Here is an 18482-nt window from a genome sequence, read left to right on the forward strand (position 1 = left end):
TTTTGCGGGTGCCTTTTCATTACCTGGATAAACACTTTACACCAATCAAAGCAGTGGAGCGTCTAGTGAAGCAAAACTTTAGTGGTCAAAACCATTCATCTGGGGGCGACGGAGGAAACGGGTTTGTAAAATGCTATCTCATACCATAAATAAAACGTCTCAGGCGGCCGAGTGGACACAAGGCTGTTTCTCATCTCAGTCACAAAGACGAATAACTAAAGATGTTTCTGATTAATAAACTATGTCATGCTGGTGGGTGGCAACATTCAAATAAAACCCAGTGCTGAAATTAAACGTAGGCTGAAAATAATTTCTTCATCATATCATAGGAAAAGTTACTACATTCACAACGATTTGCACGAAATGGGCTTTCCGGATTTGTCTCTTCAAGCCCAAATGTATCATACTTTGACTAAAACCATGATTTATTGACTTCAATCGTTGTGCAACATGGGTAAACATCGTATTTCAGTTGCAAAAAGTTTTTTTGTGGGGCATTCATTAATATTTAAGAAGACAGAATCATTCCTTTTGGAATAGACATTACACTCCAGTGATTGTTACCTATATGGGCTTCTGCATATCTAAACGCTAATAGTTGAGCAAATATGAGAGTCATATGCATAATAAGCATGGTAGCAGTTGAAACGGAAACGTGAGATTAAAGAAATGATAGATTATGGAATGCAGTGAAAAAAATCTCAGAATATTTCAATTGAGGTACCACCAATAATTCCTGCATTCATCTAAAATCCAATCATTCCTAATACCAACCAAATCACTTTGCAAGCAAACCCCATCGCTAATTTAAATCCCTACCCAAACATCAACCCTAACCTCAATCCCTATCCAAACTCCACTTCCTATAAGCCTAGGTGGTTTCCTCTTGTATGTGGCTACACAGTGTCTGGCTGTGGTCCCTGGTGCAGAGATAATAGATGCCCATAGAGATTCCAGCTTTGATAAGGCTATTCATACACAGTGACTAATTATTCCCCTGATAACCAGTAAATACACTGTAGCATAGACAGACAGCACTGACACATCCTGAGAGAAAAGGGAGAAAGAGGGAGAGAAAGTGTTGTAGGGTCTCACCTCTCTGATGGTCATGTCATCATCCACATGGAAGTCATCCTGAGAGAAGAGGGACAGGAAACAGATCAACACACTTACACTGCAAACACATACCAAGCGATAAATGGTTCAAGGTTTTAATTCTATAATCTAGCTATATGATGAATGGATCCTTTTATGATATGGATGTGTCATACATGTAGTCTATGGATATGAAATCAAATCAATGTTTAATGACATAAAACCTTGAACTATTTCATTTCCAGATTGCTGTTCTCTTGACTATTTATGAATAACAGAATTACCATTTTATATTTTGTCAGGAGGGTACATACAAAGTGTTATGTTGTATATGTTGTAATCATCCTTCTTAATTCAGAATTGGGCAGTTGTTTCATTGATGGACATGAATGGCTGTTTGAGCGTAGCAGCATTGGTAATTAGACAGTGTATCATGGTTGATGGTGTCATTTTCCAGATACTTCAAATAATTCCTCCTCTCATGCATTATGGGTTCCTTGGTGGTTGTAAGTGTAATGGCTTTGTCATTGGACAGGAGGATAAGAACTGCCCGTCTTACCAACAGGATGTTCTTCTGATTTCTGTTGTCCTCCATAAATAGGCATGCATGGAACCCCCCCCCCCCTTCCCTCCATCTTCAGTATGACATATGTTTTCATGGCAAGTGGTATGAATGACTATAGGAGATGAAAAGGGGAGGAGTTTGGTTCTGTGGAGGGGCGGCCCCACCAACAAACCAGGAGAAGGTCACTGATTCGACGCCTCTAATGACATGGCTGATGATAGACAGCGTAGCAGCATGCTTTGGTTGAACTGAGACGTCCCTTAAGTTGCCCGCAGCTTAAACACACCACCCTGACCATGGAAAGACCACGTTTGGACCACATAGACACGGTTTGTAGTCTTTTGGGGTTTAGGGTGTCATAGCTAGAGAGGCGGTTGAGTTCTCCACGACCACTACTGACTTCTTGACCAATCAGTTTGCATTCTGACGATGAGGTCAGAGTTAAAACTACCTAACAGCCAATCAGAAGAGGAGAACTATGTGTCAGAGGGCAGTAAGAGTTCACAGACAGGGAGGAGGGCATTCAACACATTTGTCTTGATGGCACAGATCGGCAAGGCTCAGCTCGGCACAGATCAAAGTCCACAGGCATGGAATAGCCCTGCAGCGGATGGCGAATGGTTGATTGGATGGCTGACCAGTTGCTGGGCAGTTTCCTGGGGCATGCCCAGTGTTCTTACCACAACGGATATCCTGACGCGCTTGGGTGGCCTCCTTAACTCAGGAGACGCAGAGCTCGATGCAGTGCCCTTTATGTTGATGTTGACATTGTTGTTCTTCCAGCGGCCAAAGACAAGAACAACGTTAACACAACATCTCTGCCACGCTGGGCAAATGCACCCCCAACTCTGAAGCTCCCCCAACTCTGAAAAAAATAGAGTCATGCCTAACCTAAGTGGAGGTGTGGAGGCTTGAGTTGGAGGTGTAACTCAGAGAGATTGAACAGGAAGTGATTATGTATCGGAGAGTGATTGACCGTGAACTTCTAGAAGAGGGAGAGTTTGTAAAGGAGGTAGGAGTGTGTGTGTTTTCTGACAGGTGTCTCACCTCCAGGCCTTCTATATCAGGTCTGACACGGAATAGGTTCTTTAAGGTGCTGCCTGAGTGGTCCTGTGGACCTGAGAAAGGGAGAGAGAGAGAGACTATTGAAGAAGCTCTACGTAATTCAAAAAGTACTTAGTTGTTTAATAATTGGCAAAAGTCTAAGCAGTTGAGGGGGGTTCTAAACTGACTTATGGAATTGTTTTAAGATGGTCATACTATTGATCATTTAGCTATTTGATTTAGAATTTTAGGCCCCTTTCGGAATAAAAAATACATTAAATACAATTATTTGAGAGACATGGAAGGAGAGATAGAGACCATTGATGTTGGTAATACAAGTTCTGTGTGTATTTGCTCTTACTTGTGGGCATGGGTATCTCAGTAGGGCAGTCCACCACAGAGGGTCTCTTCAGGGCCGGCTTCAGTGGCTTCATGGAGGGGGTAGGGGTGGAACTGAGGGAAGTCTCCTCTGTGGAGATCTACACACACACACACACACACACGTTACTATTCATGGGTTGCATGTTTCGTCACAATATTGTTTCGAACATGTGTTTGGGACTGATGCCCCATTCTACCCAATGCATTGTCAATGAGCGCTAATGAAGATTTCCTCAGAAGTGCATTCCAGTGGCTTGGAAATACTATGACATTCAAAAGGAGGAAAATAATTAGTAGGAAAACATTTTGTCATAATTTTGATGTAGCCAGATTAACTGAGAGGATTGTAGCTAGCTAACGTTAGCATTGCTAGCTATTTTTTGATGAATTTAGCAAGCTAATGACAACATTGCCATCTGCCTAAAGTAAATTTGACGGCATGATAATGCTGATAAAGTTGTTTCCTACTAAATATTTGATTGCTTTAGCAATGTCATCATATTTTTAGGGACCATAGTGTAATTTTGACAAAATAGTAGTTAGCCTCTGTCCAGAATGACTGGGCGGCTGAAGAAGGTTCATAACAATGACATGACGCGACCAATTCATGATGGTGCAACCTATGAATACACTCTGAATACATATAATCAATAGTACAGTTCATGCTGTACCTGTTGCCTAAATAAAGGAAACCCTTGAGTAAATGAGGGGTGCAAAGTATATTGAAAGCAGGTGCTTCCACACAGGTGTGGTTCCTAAGTTAATTAAGCAGTTAACATCCCATCGTGCTTATGGTCATATATAAAAATTCCCAATTGCCCATTATTTTGACTACAATGACTAGAAGAGATCTGTGACTTTGATAGAGAGGTCTCAAAGTAGCATAGGGGGTTTAAAGGGTGTGTGTGTGTGTGTGTGTGTGTGCCTGTGCGTCTCAGTCACCAGATCTCAACCCAATTGAACAGTTTTGTGAGATTCTGGAGCGGCGCTGTCTGTTTCTCTCTCTATCTCTGTCTGTTTCTCGTTCTCTGTCTATCTCTCTCTCTCTCTCTTGTTTGTTTCTTTCTCTCTCTATCTCTGTCTGTTTCTCGTTCTCTGTCTCTCTCTCTCTCTTGTTTGCTTCTTTCTCTCTCTATCTCTGTCTGTTTCTCGTTCTCTGTCTATCTCTCTCTCTCTCTCTCTTGTTTGTTTCTTTCTCTCTCTATCTCTGTCTGTTTCTCGTTCTCTGTCTGTCTCTCTCTTGTTTGTTTGTTTCTCTCTCTAGCTCTGTCTGTCTCTCTCTGTTTGTTTCTTTCTCTCTCTATCTCTGTCTGTTTCTCGTTCTCCGTCTGTCTCTCTCTCTGTTTGTTTCTTTCTTTCTCTATCTATCTCTGTCTGTTTCTCGTTCTCTGTCTGTCTCTCTCTCTCGTTTGTTTCTTTCTCTCTCTATCTCTGTCCATTTCTCGTTCTCTGTCTGTCTCTCTCTCTTGTTTGTTTCTTTCTCTCTCTATCTCTGTCCATTTCTCGTTCTCTGTCTGTCTCTCTCTCTTGTTTGTTTCTTTCTCTCTCTCTGTCTGTATCTCTCTCTGTCTAAATTCATTTCAATTCAAGGGGCTTTATTGGCATGGGAAACATATGTTAACACTGCCAAAGGAAGTGAAGTAGATAGTAAACATTACAATCATAGAAGTTCCAAAAGAATAAAGACATTACAAATGTGATATTATGTACATATACAGTGTTGTAACGATGTGCAAATGGTTCAATTACAAAAGGGAAAATAAATCAACATAAATATGTGTTGTATTTACAATGGTGTTTGTTCTTCACTGGTTGCCAGAGGAAGTGCAGCTCAGTTTCCATCTCATTTTGTGGGCAGTGTGCACATAGCCTGTCTTCTCTTGAGAGCCAGGTCTGCCTACGGCGGCCTTTCTCAATTGCAAGGCTATGCTCACTGAGTCTGTACATAGTCAAAGCTTTCCTTAAGTTTGGGTCAGTCACAGTGGTCAGGTATTCTGCCACTGTGTACTCTCTGTTTAGGGCCAAATAGCATTCTAGTTTGCTCTTTGTTAATTCTTTCCAATGTGTCAAGTAATTCTCTTTTTGTTTTCTCATGATTTGGTTGGGTCTAATTGTGTTGCTCTCCTGGGGCTCTGTGGGGTCTTTCTGTGTTTGTAAACAGAGCCCCAGGACTCTCTCTCTCCCTCTGTCTGTCTCTCTCTCTCCTGGCCTCTTACTGATGGGACAGTAAAGGCTTGTTAAAATTCTTTCTCTCACAGATACAACCTTTATCAACCATGAGATTAGAATTATTTTATTTTATCACTATGAAAAGTGCCTAGGTTCTCTTACCCTCCTTCATTGATCCAGGCTTCAAGACTGAGGGTAAGCACCACATCTTATACAGATGTATTTGTACTTTTACCTTATTGACCTGGAAGTGGACCTCCTGGTTGACCATGGTGGAGCCGTCCTCGCTGCCCGGGTGGGAGCCCACCGACAGGCGCTTCTCAGCTGTGGCACGGTCTCTCAGGTACTTCAGTCTCCGTGGCCGGCCTAGCTGTAGGGATAGGAGGGCCTGGATCTGGGCACGCTCAATAGAACCCAGCAGGATCATCGACTCTGGGGGGGGGGCGAGGGGGTAGAGGTGGAGAGGGAGAAAAAGTAAGGAGGGGGTGAAGAGAGGACAGAGATGATGGGCAGAGGAGAAGAAGAATGATGGAAGAGAGGAGAAATGGAGAGAGAGGGGCCAGGATATTAGAGTGAGAGAGGAGGGGGAGGACAGAGTGGGAAGATGGGATGGAAGAGAAGAGGTATTTTAGAACAGTAGTTAATGTGCAGACTGCAGTGGACTCCTAACGAATCACAACAACATGGTGAGTGATGTAACTGAGAACAGCCAGGAGTCTGTCTGTGTGTGTGTGTGTGTGTGGGTGTGTGTGCGTGTACAACAGGGGGTACTACAGTACAGTGTGTATGAGGGGGTATGTCTGTTTGTTTTAAATAATTGCCTTTGTGTGCGAAATTTGCTTATTATATCTTGGTTAAATGCCCCAGCTAATTGCTTTGGCATCGCTTCACAATTACAACAGACTTGGCATAAAAATACATAACTTGAATGTGTGTGTGGGGGAGCATTTATTTGACTGAAAATGTTCTGTAGTGTCTATAATGTGTGTGTATGCGTGTCTGCATCTGTAAAGTATTAGTGTGTATTTGTGTGTGTTTGTGGGCGTGTGCGTGTGTCTCACCACTGGACTCGAGCAGGGCTAGGGTCTTGAGGTGTCCAGTCAGCAGTACATCATGCAGGTCTCTGTAGCAGCAGTTGAGGGTGATGTACATCACATCCCTGATCATGATGTCCTCCACACAAATATTATACTTCCTGAAGGACGATGGGAGAGAGGGATGACGAGAGGAGGAGTGGGAGAGAGGGATGACGAGAGGAGGAGTGGAAGAGAGGGATGACGAGAGGACGATGGGAGAGAGGGATGACGAGAGGAGGAGTGGGAGAGAGGGATGACGAGAGGACGATTGGAGAGAGGGATGACGAGAGGACGATGGGAGAGAGGGATGACGAGAGGACGATGGGAGAGAGGGATGACGAGAGGAGGAGTGGGAGTGAGGGATGATGAGAGGACGATGGGAGAGAGGGATGACGAGAGGAGGAGTGGGAGAGAGGGATGACGAGAGGAGGAGTGGGAGAGAGGGATGACGAGAGGACGATTGGGAGAGAGGGATGACGAGAGGAGGAGTGGGAGAGAGTGATGACGAGAGGAGGAGTGGAAGAGAGGGATGACGAGAGGAGGAGTGGGAGAGAGGGATGACGAGAGGAGGAGTGGGAGAGAGGGATGACGAGAGGACGATGGGAGAGAGGGATGACGAGAGGAGGAGTGGGAGAGAGGGATGACGAGAGGACGATGGGAGAGAGGGATGACGAGAGGAGGAGTGGGAGAGAGGGATGACGAGAGGAGGAGTGGGAGAGAGGGATGACGAGAGGAGGAGTGGGAGAGAGGGATGACGAGAGGAGGAGTGGGAGAGAGGGATGACGAGAGGACGATGGGAGAGAGGGATGACGAGAGGAGGAGTGGAAGAGAGGGATGACGAGAGGAGGAGTGGGAGAGAGGGATGCCGAGAGGAGGAGTGGAAGAGAGGGATGACGAGAGGAGGAGTGGAAGAGAGGGATGACGAGAGGAGGAGTGGAAGAGAGGGATGACGAGAGGAGGAGTGGAAGAGAGGACGAAGGGAGAGAGGGATGACGAGAGGACGATGGGAGAGAGGGATGACGAGAGGACGATGGGAGAGAGGGATGACGAGAGGAGGAGTGGAAGAGAGGGATGACGAGAGGATGATGGGAGAGAGGGATGACGAGAGGAGTGGAAGAGAGGGATGACGAGAGGACGATGGGAGAGAGGGATGACGAGAGGAGGAGTAGAAGAGAGGGATGACGAGAGGACGATGGGAGAGAGGGATGACGAGAGGAGGAGTAGAAGAGAGGGAGGGGGTATTAGCACCACCCATACAGTCAGTACAGTTTTCCATTGACTTTTAATGTCACAAAGGAAGAAATGTTCTAAAGATCGACAACATTTGTAACTGTTCAACAGGGGGGGGGGGTTATTTTGCCAAACTTTCTTTATTGTGAGACATGATGGAATCTGTGTTTTTCTAATAAATGATGATTTCCAAATCATTTTGAAGGCATGTTTTGTCATCAAGTAGCTATAAAACTCCACATTTCATTCTAAAGGCATATACTGCTAGCAAAATCTATTGTTCAACTATAAAAAATAATGTTTCTTTGCAGGACATGGATTGTCCTGACTCAAGAATGACTGAATTGCTTCACCTTGCTTTTCTGGTTGTCTGGCAAGTTTCATCATCCAATTATTTCAGATCTAGGCCTACAGGCGTGCAAGTTTCACCGTGGCAATATGTTGGGACATGAGAATTATTAGAATATGGCAAATATTAGTAAATGAATGCATTCTATCCATGCTGGTGTTGGCGGACTACCTGAGACGTGAAACAGATAGGTAGGAGGGCATACAGGCAGTCACCAATTTATTCAATGCGCAGTTTGTCTAAATGGGTAACGGAAACACTTCAACCACTTCATTATTCAACACGAGGGTTTTGTGAAAAACCTTTACAAAATTGTACGTGTGACGTCTTCACGTCCAGCTGTTTTTTGAACAAAAGATAGTTCAATGGAAATGCACTGTAGCAGGCAAATGTCACATCGATTTTCTATGCAAACTTTCTAAATGTCGACCAAAATTAAATCGGACAAGTTAATGGAAACATAGCTTGTGAGTGATGACTGTTAGAAAATTGGAACAAAAGGTTAACCCTCAGGTAGTGTAGTGGTTAGAGTGATGGGCCAGTAAATGAAAGCTTGCTGTTTCAAATACCAGGGCTGACAATGTGAAAAATCTGTTGATTTATCCTTGAGCAAGGCACTTAACCCTAATTTGCTCCAGGGGTGCTGTTGATAGATAGATGGACAGATAGGTGTAGTCCTACGTACTCGTGGTGTCCCCAGCCCAGTTCAGGGAGGTACGGTAGTTTCTTGATCATGATGAGGGAGTCATATAGCGAGGGCTGGAGGGACTGGGCCACGGCGTTGGCCAGTATCACCGCTATCATCACCGGCAGGATGTGGCTGATCTGACCCGTCAGTTCAAACACAACAACTGCCGTCGACACTGTGTGAGTGACTGCTCCAGACAGGGCCGCCGCACCTGGGAGGAGAGGAGAGGAGAGGAGAGGAGAGGAGAGGAGAGGAGAGGAGAGGAGAGGAGAGGAGAGGAGAGGAGAGGAGAGGAGAGGAGAGGAGAGGAGAGGAGAGGAGAGGAGAGGAGAGGAACAGAGGAGAGGAGAGAGGAGAGGAGGAGAGGAGAGGAGAGGAGAGGAGAGGAGAGGAGAGGAGAGGAGAGGAGAGGAGAGGAGAGGAGAGGAGGAGGAGAGGAGAGGAGAGGAGAGGAGAGGAGAGGAGAGGAACAGAGGAGAGGAGAGGAGAGGAGAGAGGAGGAGAAGAGAAGAGAAGAGGGGAGAGGAGGAGAGGAGAGAGGAGGAGAAGAGAAGAACAGAGGAGAGGGGAGAGGAGGAGAAGAGAAGAACAGAGGAGAGGGGAGAGGAGAAGAAGAGAAGAGAAGAACAGAGGAGAGGGGAGAGGAGGAGAAGAGAAGAACAGAGGAGAGGGGAGAGGAGGAGAAGAGAAGAACAGAGGAGAGGGGAGAGGAGGAGAAGAGAAGAACAGAGGAGAGGGGAGAGGAGGAGAAGAGAAGAACAAAGGAGAGGGGAGAGGAGGAGAAGAGAAGAACAGAGGAGAGGGGAGAGGAGGAGAAGAGAAGAACAGAGGAGAGGGGAGAGGAGGAGAAGAGAAGAACAGAGGAGAGGGGAGAGGAGGAGAAGAGAAGAACAGAGGAGAGGGGAGAGGAGGAGAAGAGAAGAACAAAGGAGAGGGGAGAGGAGGAGAAGAGAAGAACAGAGGAGAGGGGAGAGGAGGAGAAGAGAAGAACAGAGGAGAGGGGAGAGGAGGAGAAGAGAAGAACAGAGGAGAGGGGAGAGGAGGAGAAGAGAAGAACAGAGGAGAGGGGAGAGGAGGAGAAGAGAAGAACAGAGGAGAGGGGAGAGGAGGAGAAGAGAAGAACAGAGGAGAGGAGAGAGGAGGAGAAGAGAAGAACAGAGGAGAGGTGGGAGAGAAGGGAAGAACAGAGGAGACGGGAGAGGAGGAGAAGAGAAGAACAGAGGAGAGGGGAGAGGAGGAGAAGAGAAGAACAGAGGAGAGGGGAGAGGAGGAGAAGAGAAGAACAGAGGAGAGGTGGGAGAGAAGGGAAGAACAGAGGAGAGGAGGGAATGGGTACAGGTTACTGTCCATACAGGTTACTGTCCATTGACATGAATAAAGTAGTAAAAGCAATATCAGTGTAATCATACTTCTCTTCAACTCAACTCTATACTGAGCCTTCATCAATAATACTGGAGCAACAAAGTGAGGAGGGAGATGGGGGAGGGATGAGAGGGGAGGGAAGGAGATGGTAGGTAGAGACAGGCGTTGGATTGAGATTACATTGTACCTCACACATTTTTTTAAATGTAGGAACCGTTATTGAGGCGAAAAAGAGATGAGTAGATAAAATGAGAAAAAATAAGGAGTTGAGAGAGTGGGTGGGAGGGGGGAGGCAGAGATAGAGGAGAGGGAGGTAAAGTTGATTATTCCTAACTTTATTAGGAGGGAGGAGAGAGGGCGTGAGAGAGCAAGAGAGCGAGAGAGTGAGAAAAAGGGAGAGAGAGCAACTGAGAGAAAGAGAGAGCAAATCTAGCCATGCTGAGATGAAAGGCTCATCAGAGAGAGACAGAAAGCTGAGGTGAGTGAACATCAGCACCCATTAGACACAAACACAGATCAACCCCAACACTGAACAACAGCATAATCAGCACAACAGTCAACAACAACGCTAACAGAATCACTCATAGCACCAACGTTAAAGGAAAATTCCACCCAAAAACGATAATTTGGTATTTGTTGCATAAGTCAATTGTTGATATAGTCCCAAATGTTTTGCTTGTCAGCAATCAAGTTTTCAAGATTTGAAACTTTCAAAACACAGAAATCATCCACGTATGATGCAATTTGATTTACATATCTTGAAAACTTGATTGCTGGCAAGCAAAACATTTGGGACTATGTCAACAATTGACTAATGAAACAAATACAAAAAGATTGTTTTTGGTGGAGTTTTCCTTTAAGATGCATCTTACCAAAGGGGACATCATATTGTTTTTGTCTGTGACATAAAGGGCTTTCTTGCTTTATCTGTCTTTGTACTACCTAATTGTTACAATAATGGTGCCTAGTTGTGTCTAGTCTTAAATAGGTATTGATAATCTTGTCTATCTGTACCAAACTTAGTCTTTGTGTGTATATTTCTACAGTAACTCACCTACGGCTGCGTACACTCCTGGCTCTATGGGGTAGATGGTGCCATCAGAGTGGACACCATCAGGGAACCAGGCGGCCATGCTCTCCCCGACCAGACGGCCAAACGCTGCCCCTAGAACACACACACACATTGTTCATGAGAGAGTAACATATTGGTACACAGACACTCACAAGACTGAATAGCATATCCACAGGGTTAACATTATTGTTGAAACACACACATTCGCACACAATTCTTACCAATGACGAAGACAGGCATGAAGGCTCCACAGGGCACAGGCATGGTCATGGCCAGAGCAGACATCCAGAACTGAGACAGACAGACACAGGGAGTCACACAGGGAACAGTGTGGCATTCCAATTAGGGAACAGGACAATATTTAATTTAAAGACGCTACCAGAAGTTTTGGATACTTTTTTGACAGTTTTTCTGAAAGTAGCGCACATCCATCAAAAGTGGTCCCCGAAAATCACGTACGGTGTCACATACATTTGAAGTCGGAAGTTTACATACACTTATGTTGGAGTCATCAAAACTTGTTTTTCAACCACTCCAAACCACTCCAAATTTCTAGTTAACAAACTATAGTTTTGTCAAGTCAGTTAGGACATGTACTTTATGCATGACACAAGTAATTTTTCCAAGAATTGTTTACAGACAGATTATTTCACTTATAATTCACTGTATCACAATTCCAGTGGGTCAGAAGTTTACATACACTAAGTTGACAGTGCCTTTAAACAGCTTGGAAAATTCCAGAAAATTATGTCATGGATTTAGAAGCTTCTGATAGGCTAGTTGACACAATTTGAGTCAATTGGAGGTGTACCTGTGGATGTATTTCAAGGCCTACCTTCAAACTCAGTGCCTCTTTGCTTGACATCATGGGAAAATCTAAAGAAATCAACCAAGACCTCAGAATTTGTTTTTGTAGACCTCCACAAGTCTGGTTCATCCTTGGAAGCAATTTCCAAACGTTCATCTGTACAAATAATAGTACGCAGGTATAAACACCATGGGGCCACGTAGCCGTCATACCGCTCAGGAAGGAGACTCGTTCTCTCAGCTAGAGATGAACATACTTTGTTGTGAAAAGTGCAAATCAATCCCAGAACAACAGCAAAGGACCCTGTGAAGATGCTGGAGGAAACCGGTACAGAAGTACCTATATCCACAGTAAAACGAGTCCTATATCGACATAACCTGAAAGGCCACTCAGCAAAGAAGAAGCCACTGCTCCAAAACCACCATAAAAAAAGCCAGACTACGGTTTGCAACTGCACATGGGGACAAAGATCATACTTTTTGGAGAAAGTCCTCTGGTCCTCTGGTCATCAGTCCTCTGGTCTAATGAAAAAAAATAGAACTGTTTGGCCATAATGACCATCGTTATGTTTGGAGGAAAAAGGGTGATGCTTGCAAGCCGAAGAACACCATCCCAACCGTCAAGCACAGGGGTGGCAGCATCATGTCGTGGGGTTGCTTTGCTGCAGGAGGGACTGGTGCACTTCACAAAATAGATGGCATCATGAGTTAGGAAAATTATGTGGATATATTGAAGCAACATCTCAAGACATCAGTCAGGAAGTTATAGCTTGGTTGCAAAGGGGTCTTCCAAATGGACAATGACCCAAGCATACCTCCTAAGTTGTGGCAAAATGGCTAACAACAACAAAGCCCGGGTATTGGAGTGGCCATCACAAAACCCTGACCTCAATCCTATAGAAAAATTGTGGGCAGAACTGAAAAAGCATGTGCGAGCAAGGAGGCCTACGAACCTTAGTTAGACCAGCTCTGTCATGAGGAATGGACCAAAGTTCACCCAACTTATTGTGGGAAGCTTGTGGAAGGCTACCTGCATCGTTTTACCCAAGTTAAACCATTTAAAGGCAATGCTACCAAATACTAATTGAGTGTATGTAAACTTCTGACCAACTGGGAATGTGATGAAAGCAATAAAAGCTGAAATAAATCATTCTCTCTACTATTATTCTGATATTTCACATTCTTAAAATAAAGTGGTGATCCTAACTGACATAAGACAGGGAATTTGTACTACGATAAATGTCAGGAGTTGTGAAAAACTGAGTTTAAATGTATTTGGCTAAGGTGTATTTAAACGTGCGACTTCAACTGTATTTGCAGATATGTGCACCACGTCATTAGTTTTTTTTCTCTGTCTGATGTGTGATCATGTGTGTGGAATTTGCACTGAGCCATTGGGCCCACCCTTCAACCTAATTGGGAAACGATTGGTAGGCCTGGGCCAGCCTTCTTCTTCTTTCACTGTGCAACCTCATTAGACCTGATCACATGATTGTGCTTTCTCCGGAAAAAAATGTCATGCACGTAGCTCTCTTTCTCTCATCAAGCCGGCCATAGATTGAAACTGCCCTACCTGGTTAAATAAAGCTGAAATAAAATAAATGAAAAGAGGTAGCTTTATCCAGCCATAGCTCTGCTAATAATGTAGCTAGAATGCTATTAATAATGTAGCTAGAATGCTATTAATAAATAATACTATTAATGATGTCAGGCCCGAAAGAGAACTATATCTAGATATTGAATTATAGGGTCGTTCATGAAAGACAAAGGCAGAAAAATGATTGATATCGGATGTTTTTCCGAGATGGCCTCAAGGATGAAAAACCTTGTTGCCTCATCCAGTCCATAAAAGTAATCTTCGGTCGAAAGGTAAGCGACTAAGCTTTAGCATTAGCTAGGCTAGTCAACAGTTTGTGTCATGGCATGCTTTCAAAGCTAACGTAGATAGCTAGCATTCATGGTAAATGCATCACACTGTCCATCTAGCCAACTGAAAACCATTTCAAAATGGGAAATCGCTCTACTAATATATGTATGTTGTGTATTTTTGTAGCTGCATAGAATCTCTTATTGACTGGCTAAAATTGTGGACATAGATGTTTGTAACTAGAAGTGTCTAGCTAGGCTATGTTTACAACTGGTGGTCTTTAACTATAGGAAACAGTAGTAAAGGGTGTCAAGGACCTGAATTTAACAGTGTGGAAGATGCTACATTGCATTTTGTCAAACATGCTTGCCATTGCCACAACCTGGACTGGTGCAGGGGATAAGGCCTGTTTCAAAGGCTTGTTTCTAAAGACTATGCTTCACAGTTAGTTTTGTTATTATTAAATGTGTTACTTTTCAGTACATTTTTTAAACTCGTTGCGTGAGACCTGGTGCAATTGAAAAGTAACTAAATGTTCATTCTTTGTGTATAGGAGCCATTAGAAAGAACCCTGCACCCCTGGATGCCACGGACAAGAGGTCCAGATACAGGTCGCCCTTTACCTGAAAGGGGCCTCCAATGGAAGGCGGGAGAAGGTGGTGCACAGGGGATAGGATTCAACATTAAGTCTCGGACCACCTATCTCAAAACCAGCCCACTTTAGTCTTATACGGACCAATGCAATAGGTATGTCACCTAACTCCACTATGTAGATAGAATTATAATTGAAGTATATGCTGCTACTGCACTGTAGTTATTCCACTCTAAGCACAAACAATGTCCATAGTATATGCCTATTGGTCTTTTTTTCCTCTTCTGTTTTGTGTACTTTTACAATGTCACTTATTTTATTCCTTTACTATGTCACTTTGAATACTATGTCACTTTTGTTGCGATTGCACTGTGATATTTCACTGGATTTATTTGTTGTCACCTGTTGATCCAGGGAACATGGACTGGCGCTCTTCATCTGGTCATTTATGCACACATAATCATTTACAGTAGTTGTACCTACTTATTGGAAATCACAAAACCTTTTTTTAAATGGACATGGCATCCATTGTCTTAAATAATACAAATCTACAAATATATTTTAAAAATACTGGAAAAATGTATGCCTGGGGATACAGCATGCCACTGAATTGCCATATAAATCCTTAGTCATATATTGTGCATATATTTGCATAGGACGTGTCACTGTTATGTTATATTTGTAATGGTGAAGGGATACAACAAAAGAGAAACAAGTAGAGATGCATTTTCCAGCACAGATTCTGTGTTATTACATAGCAACTACCATCTCTGTTTCCAGGTAACACTGTGGGCTAGTTGGGATGTTTAAAGGTCTTTAACAGTATAACTAAAGATAAACAGGTAATGTTGCATTTTCCAGCTCTGATTCAGCATAAGAGACCAAGATGGAGCCGACAGAGAGGCCCACCTCGCTTCTAGTCCTTAGGTAACTTTGCAGTATTTTGCTTTTTTAATGTATTATTTCTTACATTGTTAGCCCAGAAAATGGTATGTGTTATTACATACAGCCGGGAAGAACTATTGGATATCAGAGCAGTGGTAACTCACCAGCATTACGACCAGGTATACGACTTTCCCGAAGCGGATCCTTGGTTCGCACCAGCCAGGGCATTGGAACTGATTCAAGAGGCCGACCAAAAACAATGCCCCCGGAGGAGATTCAGAGCGGTCTTCTAGTGAGACTTAGGAGGTGCGCACACCGCCCACTTCTTTCAAGTATATTACTCGCTAATGTTCAGTCCCTAGATAACAAAGTTGACGAGATCAGGGCAAGGGTTGCTTTCCAGAGAGACATCAGGGATTGTAACATACACTGTTTCACGGAAACATGACTCTCAGTGCATCGTGCTGAAAGGAATTAACATCTCTCCGGGAAGAAGAAGCACGGGGGTGTATATTTCATGATTAACGACTCATGTTGTAATTGTAATAACATACAGGAACTCAATTCCTTTTGTTCACCTGACCTAGAATACCTCACAATCAAATGCCGACCTTATTATCTCCTTAGAGAATTCTCTTCGGTTATTGTCACAGCCATGTATATCCCCCCTCAAGCCGATACTACCTAAATTATATTGGCATATTGAATGTAGCACTCGCGCTGAAAAAACACGGGACCATTGTTGCTCTAACTTCCGTCATTCATACAATGTCCTCCCCCACCATCCTTTCAGCAAATCAGACCACGACTCCATTTTCCTGCTCCAGCAGGTATATCTCACTGGTCACCCCCAAAGCCAATTCTTACTTTGGCCGCCTTTCCTTCCAGTTCTCTGCTGCCAATGACTGGAACGAACTGCAAAAATCACTGAAGCTGGAGACTCATACCTCCCTCACTAGCTTTAAGCACCAGATGTCAGAGCAGCTCGCAGATCACTGCACCTGTACATTGCCAATCTGTAAATAGCCCATCCAACTTATTTATTTATCTTGCTCCTTTGCACCCCAGTATCTCTACTTACACATTAATCTTCTGCACATTCTACCATTCCAGTGTTTAATTGGTATATTGTAATTACTTTGCCACCATGGCCTATTTATTGCCTTACCTCTTATCCTACCTCATTTGCACATGCTGTATATAGACTTTTTCTACTGTATTATTGACTGTATGTTTGTTCATTCCAAGTGTAACTCTGTGTTGTTGTATGTGTCAAACTGCTTTGCTTTATCTTGGCCAGGTTGCAGTTGCAAATGAGTACTTGTTCTCAATTAGCCTACCTGGTTAAATAAAGGTGTTCTCAACTAGCCTACCTGGTTAAATAAAGGTGTTCTCAACTAGCCTACCTGGTTAAATAAAGGTGTTCTCAACTAGCCTACCTGGTTAAATAAAGGTGAAATATATATATATTTTTTTAATTATCCTCCCTTCCTATAAGCAGAAACTTTGTGATAAGGACTATTCAACGCTGGTCTGACCAATCGGAATCCACGCTTCAAGATTGTTTTGATCACGCGGACTGGGATATGTTCCGGGTAGCTTCTGAGAATATTATGGACGTGTACACTGAGACGGTTACTGAGTTTATCAAGAAGTGTAGAGAATATATTGTACCCACTGTGACTATCAAAAGCTACCCTAACCAGAAACCGTGGATAGATGGCAGCATTAACGCAAAACTGAAAGCACGAACCACCACATTTAACCATGGCAAGGTGACAGGGAATATGGCCGTATACTAACTAAGTAGTCATTCCCTCCGCAAGGTAATAAAACAGGCAAAATGTCAGTATTGAGACAAAGTGGAGTCGCAATTCAATGGCTCAGACAATCACGGACTACAAAAGGAAAACCAGCCACGTCACGGACACCGACGTCTTGTTCCAGACAAGCTAAACACGTTCTTTGTCTGCTTTGAGGACAACACAGTGCCACCGACGAGGCCAGCTACCAAGGACTGTTTGCGCTCCTTCTCTGTGGCCGACGTGAGTAAGACATTTAAATGTGTTTACTCTCGCAAGGCTGCCGGCCTAGACGGCATCCCTAACCAGGTCCTCAGAGCATGCACAGACCAGCTTGCTGGTGCGTTTACGGAAATATTCAATTTCTCCCTATGCCAATCTGCCGCACCCACATGCTTCAAAATGGCCAGCATTGTTCCTGTACCCAAGAATGCAAAGATAATTGAACTATTATCCTGTAGGCACTCACTCCGGTCATCATGAAGTGCTTTGAGAGACTAGTCAAGGATCATATCACCTCCACCTTACCTGTCACCCTAGACCCACTTCAATTTGCTTACCGCCCCAATGGGTCAGAATACTGTTCATTGACTATAGCTCAGCATTCCACACAATAGTACTCTCCAAGCTCATCATTATGCTCGAGGCCCTGGGTCTGAACCCAGCCCTGTGCAATTGGATCCTGGACTTCCTAGGTAGCAAACAACGCTGACCCTTCAGAGCAAGCCTTATTCTTCACGAAACAGCGGGGGAGCACCCCCCTATCCACATCGACGGGACAGCAGTGGAGAAGGTGGAAAGTTTTAGGTATATCACTGACAAACTGAAATGGACCACCCACACAGAGAGTGTGGTTAAGAAGACGCAACAGCGCCTCTTCAACCTCAGGAGGCTGAAGAAATTAAGCCTGTCACCTAAAACTTTTACAGAAGCACAGCGAGCATCCTGCATGCTGTATCACCACCTGGTACGGCAACTGCACCACCCACAACTGCAGGGCTCTCGAGAGGGTGGTGCGGTCTGCACAACGCATCACAGGGGGCTACCTGCCCGCCAGGACACCAGATGTCACAGGAAGGCCAAAAAGATCCTCAAGGACAACAACCACCCGAGCCACTGCCTGTTCACCCCGCTACCATCCAGAAGGTGAGGAAAGTACAGGTGCATCAAAGCTGGGACCGAGAGACTGAAAAACAGCTTCTATCTCAAGGCCATCAGACTGTTAAATAGCCATCACTAGCATGACTTGAAATCATTGGCCACTTTAATAAATGGAACACTAGTCACTTTAATAATGCCACTATAATAAAATGTATATATTTTTCATAACTCAACTCATATGTATATACTGTATTCTATACTATCTACTGTATCTTAGCCTACGCTGCTCTGAAATTGCTCATCCATATATTTATATATTCTTATTCCATTCCTTTACTCAGATTTGTGTGTATTAGGTATTTGTTGTGAAATTGTTCGATATTACTTGCTAAATATT

The 18482-nt window shown here is 44.0% G+C and overlaps 1 protein-coding gene across 1 annotated transcript in view; it reads right to left on the reverse strand.

The window, feature by feature from the left end:
• LOC109909253 (chloride channel protein 2) overlaps nucleotides 1–18482 on the reverse strand; it is a 64337-nt gene that overhangs the window by 5891 nt on the left and 39964 nt on the right. Inside the window, exons 13-20 of the mRNA XM_031795514.1 lie at nucleotides 11253–11322; nucleotides 11014–11124; nucleotides 8595–8808; nucleotides 6316–6449; nucleotides 5490–5686; nucleotides 3066–3183; nucleotides 2708–2778; nucleotides 1096–1134 (exon numbers count right to left, since the gene is read on the reverse strand). Coding sequence (XP_031651374.1) covers nucleotides 1096–1134; nucleotides 2708–2778; nucleotides 3066–3183; nucleotides 5490–5686; nucleotides 6316–6449; nucleotides 8595–8808; nucleotides 11014–11124; nucleotides 11253–11322 — 954 coding nt within the window. The remainder of the gene's footprint in view (nucleotides 1–1095; nucleotides 1135–2707; nucleotides 2779–3065; nucleotides 3184–5489; nucleotides 5687–6315; nucleotides 6450–8594; nucleotides 8809–11013; nucleotides 11125–11252; nucleotides 11323–18482) is intronic.

This window comes from Oncorhynchus kisutch, linkage group LG18 (assembly GCF_002021735.2).
Source record: "Oncorhynchus kisutch isolate 150728-3 linkage group LG18, Okis_V2, whole genome shotgun sequence".
In the NCBI taxonomy this organism is placed as follows: Eukaryota; Metazoa; Chordata; class Actinopteri; order Salmoniformes; family Salmonidae; genus Oncorhynchus; species Oncorhynchus kisutch.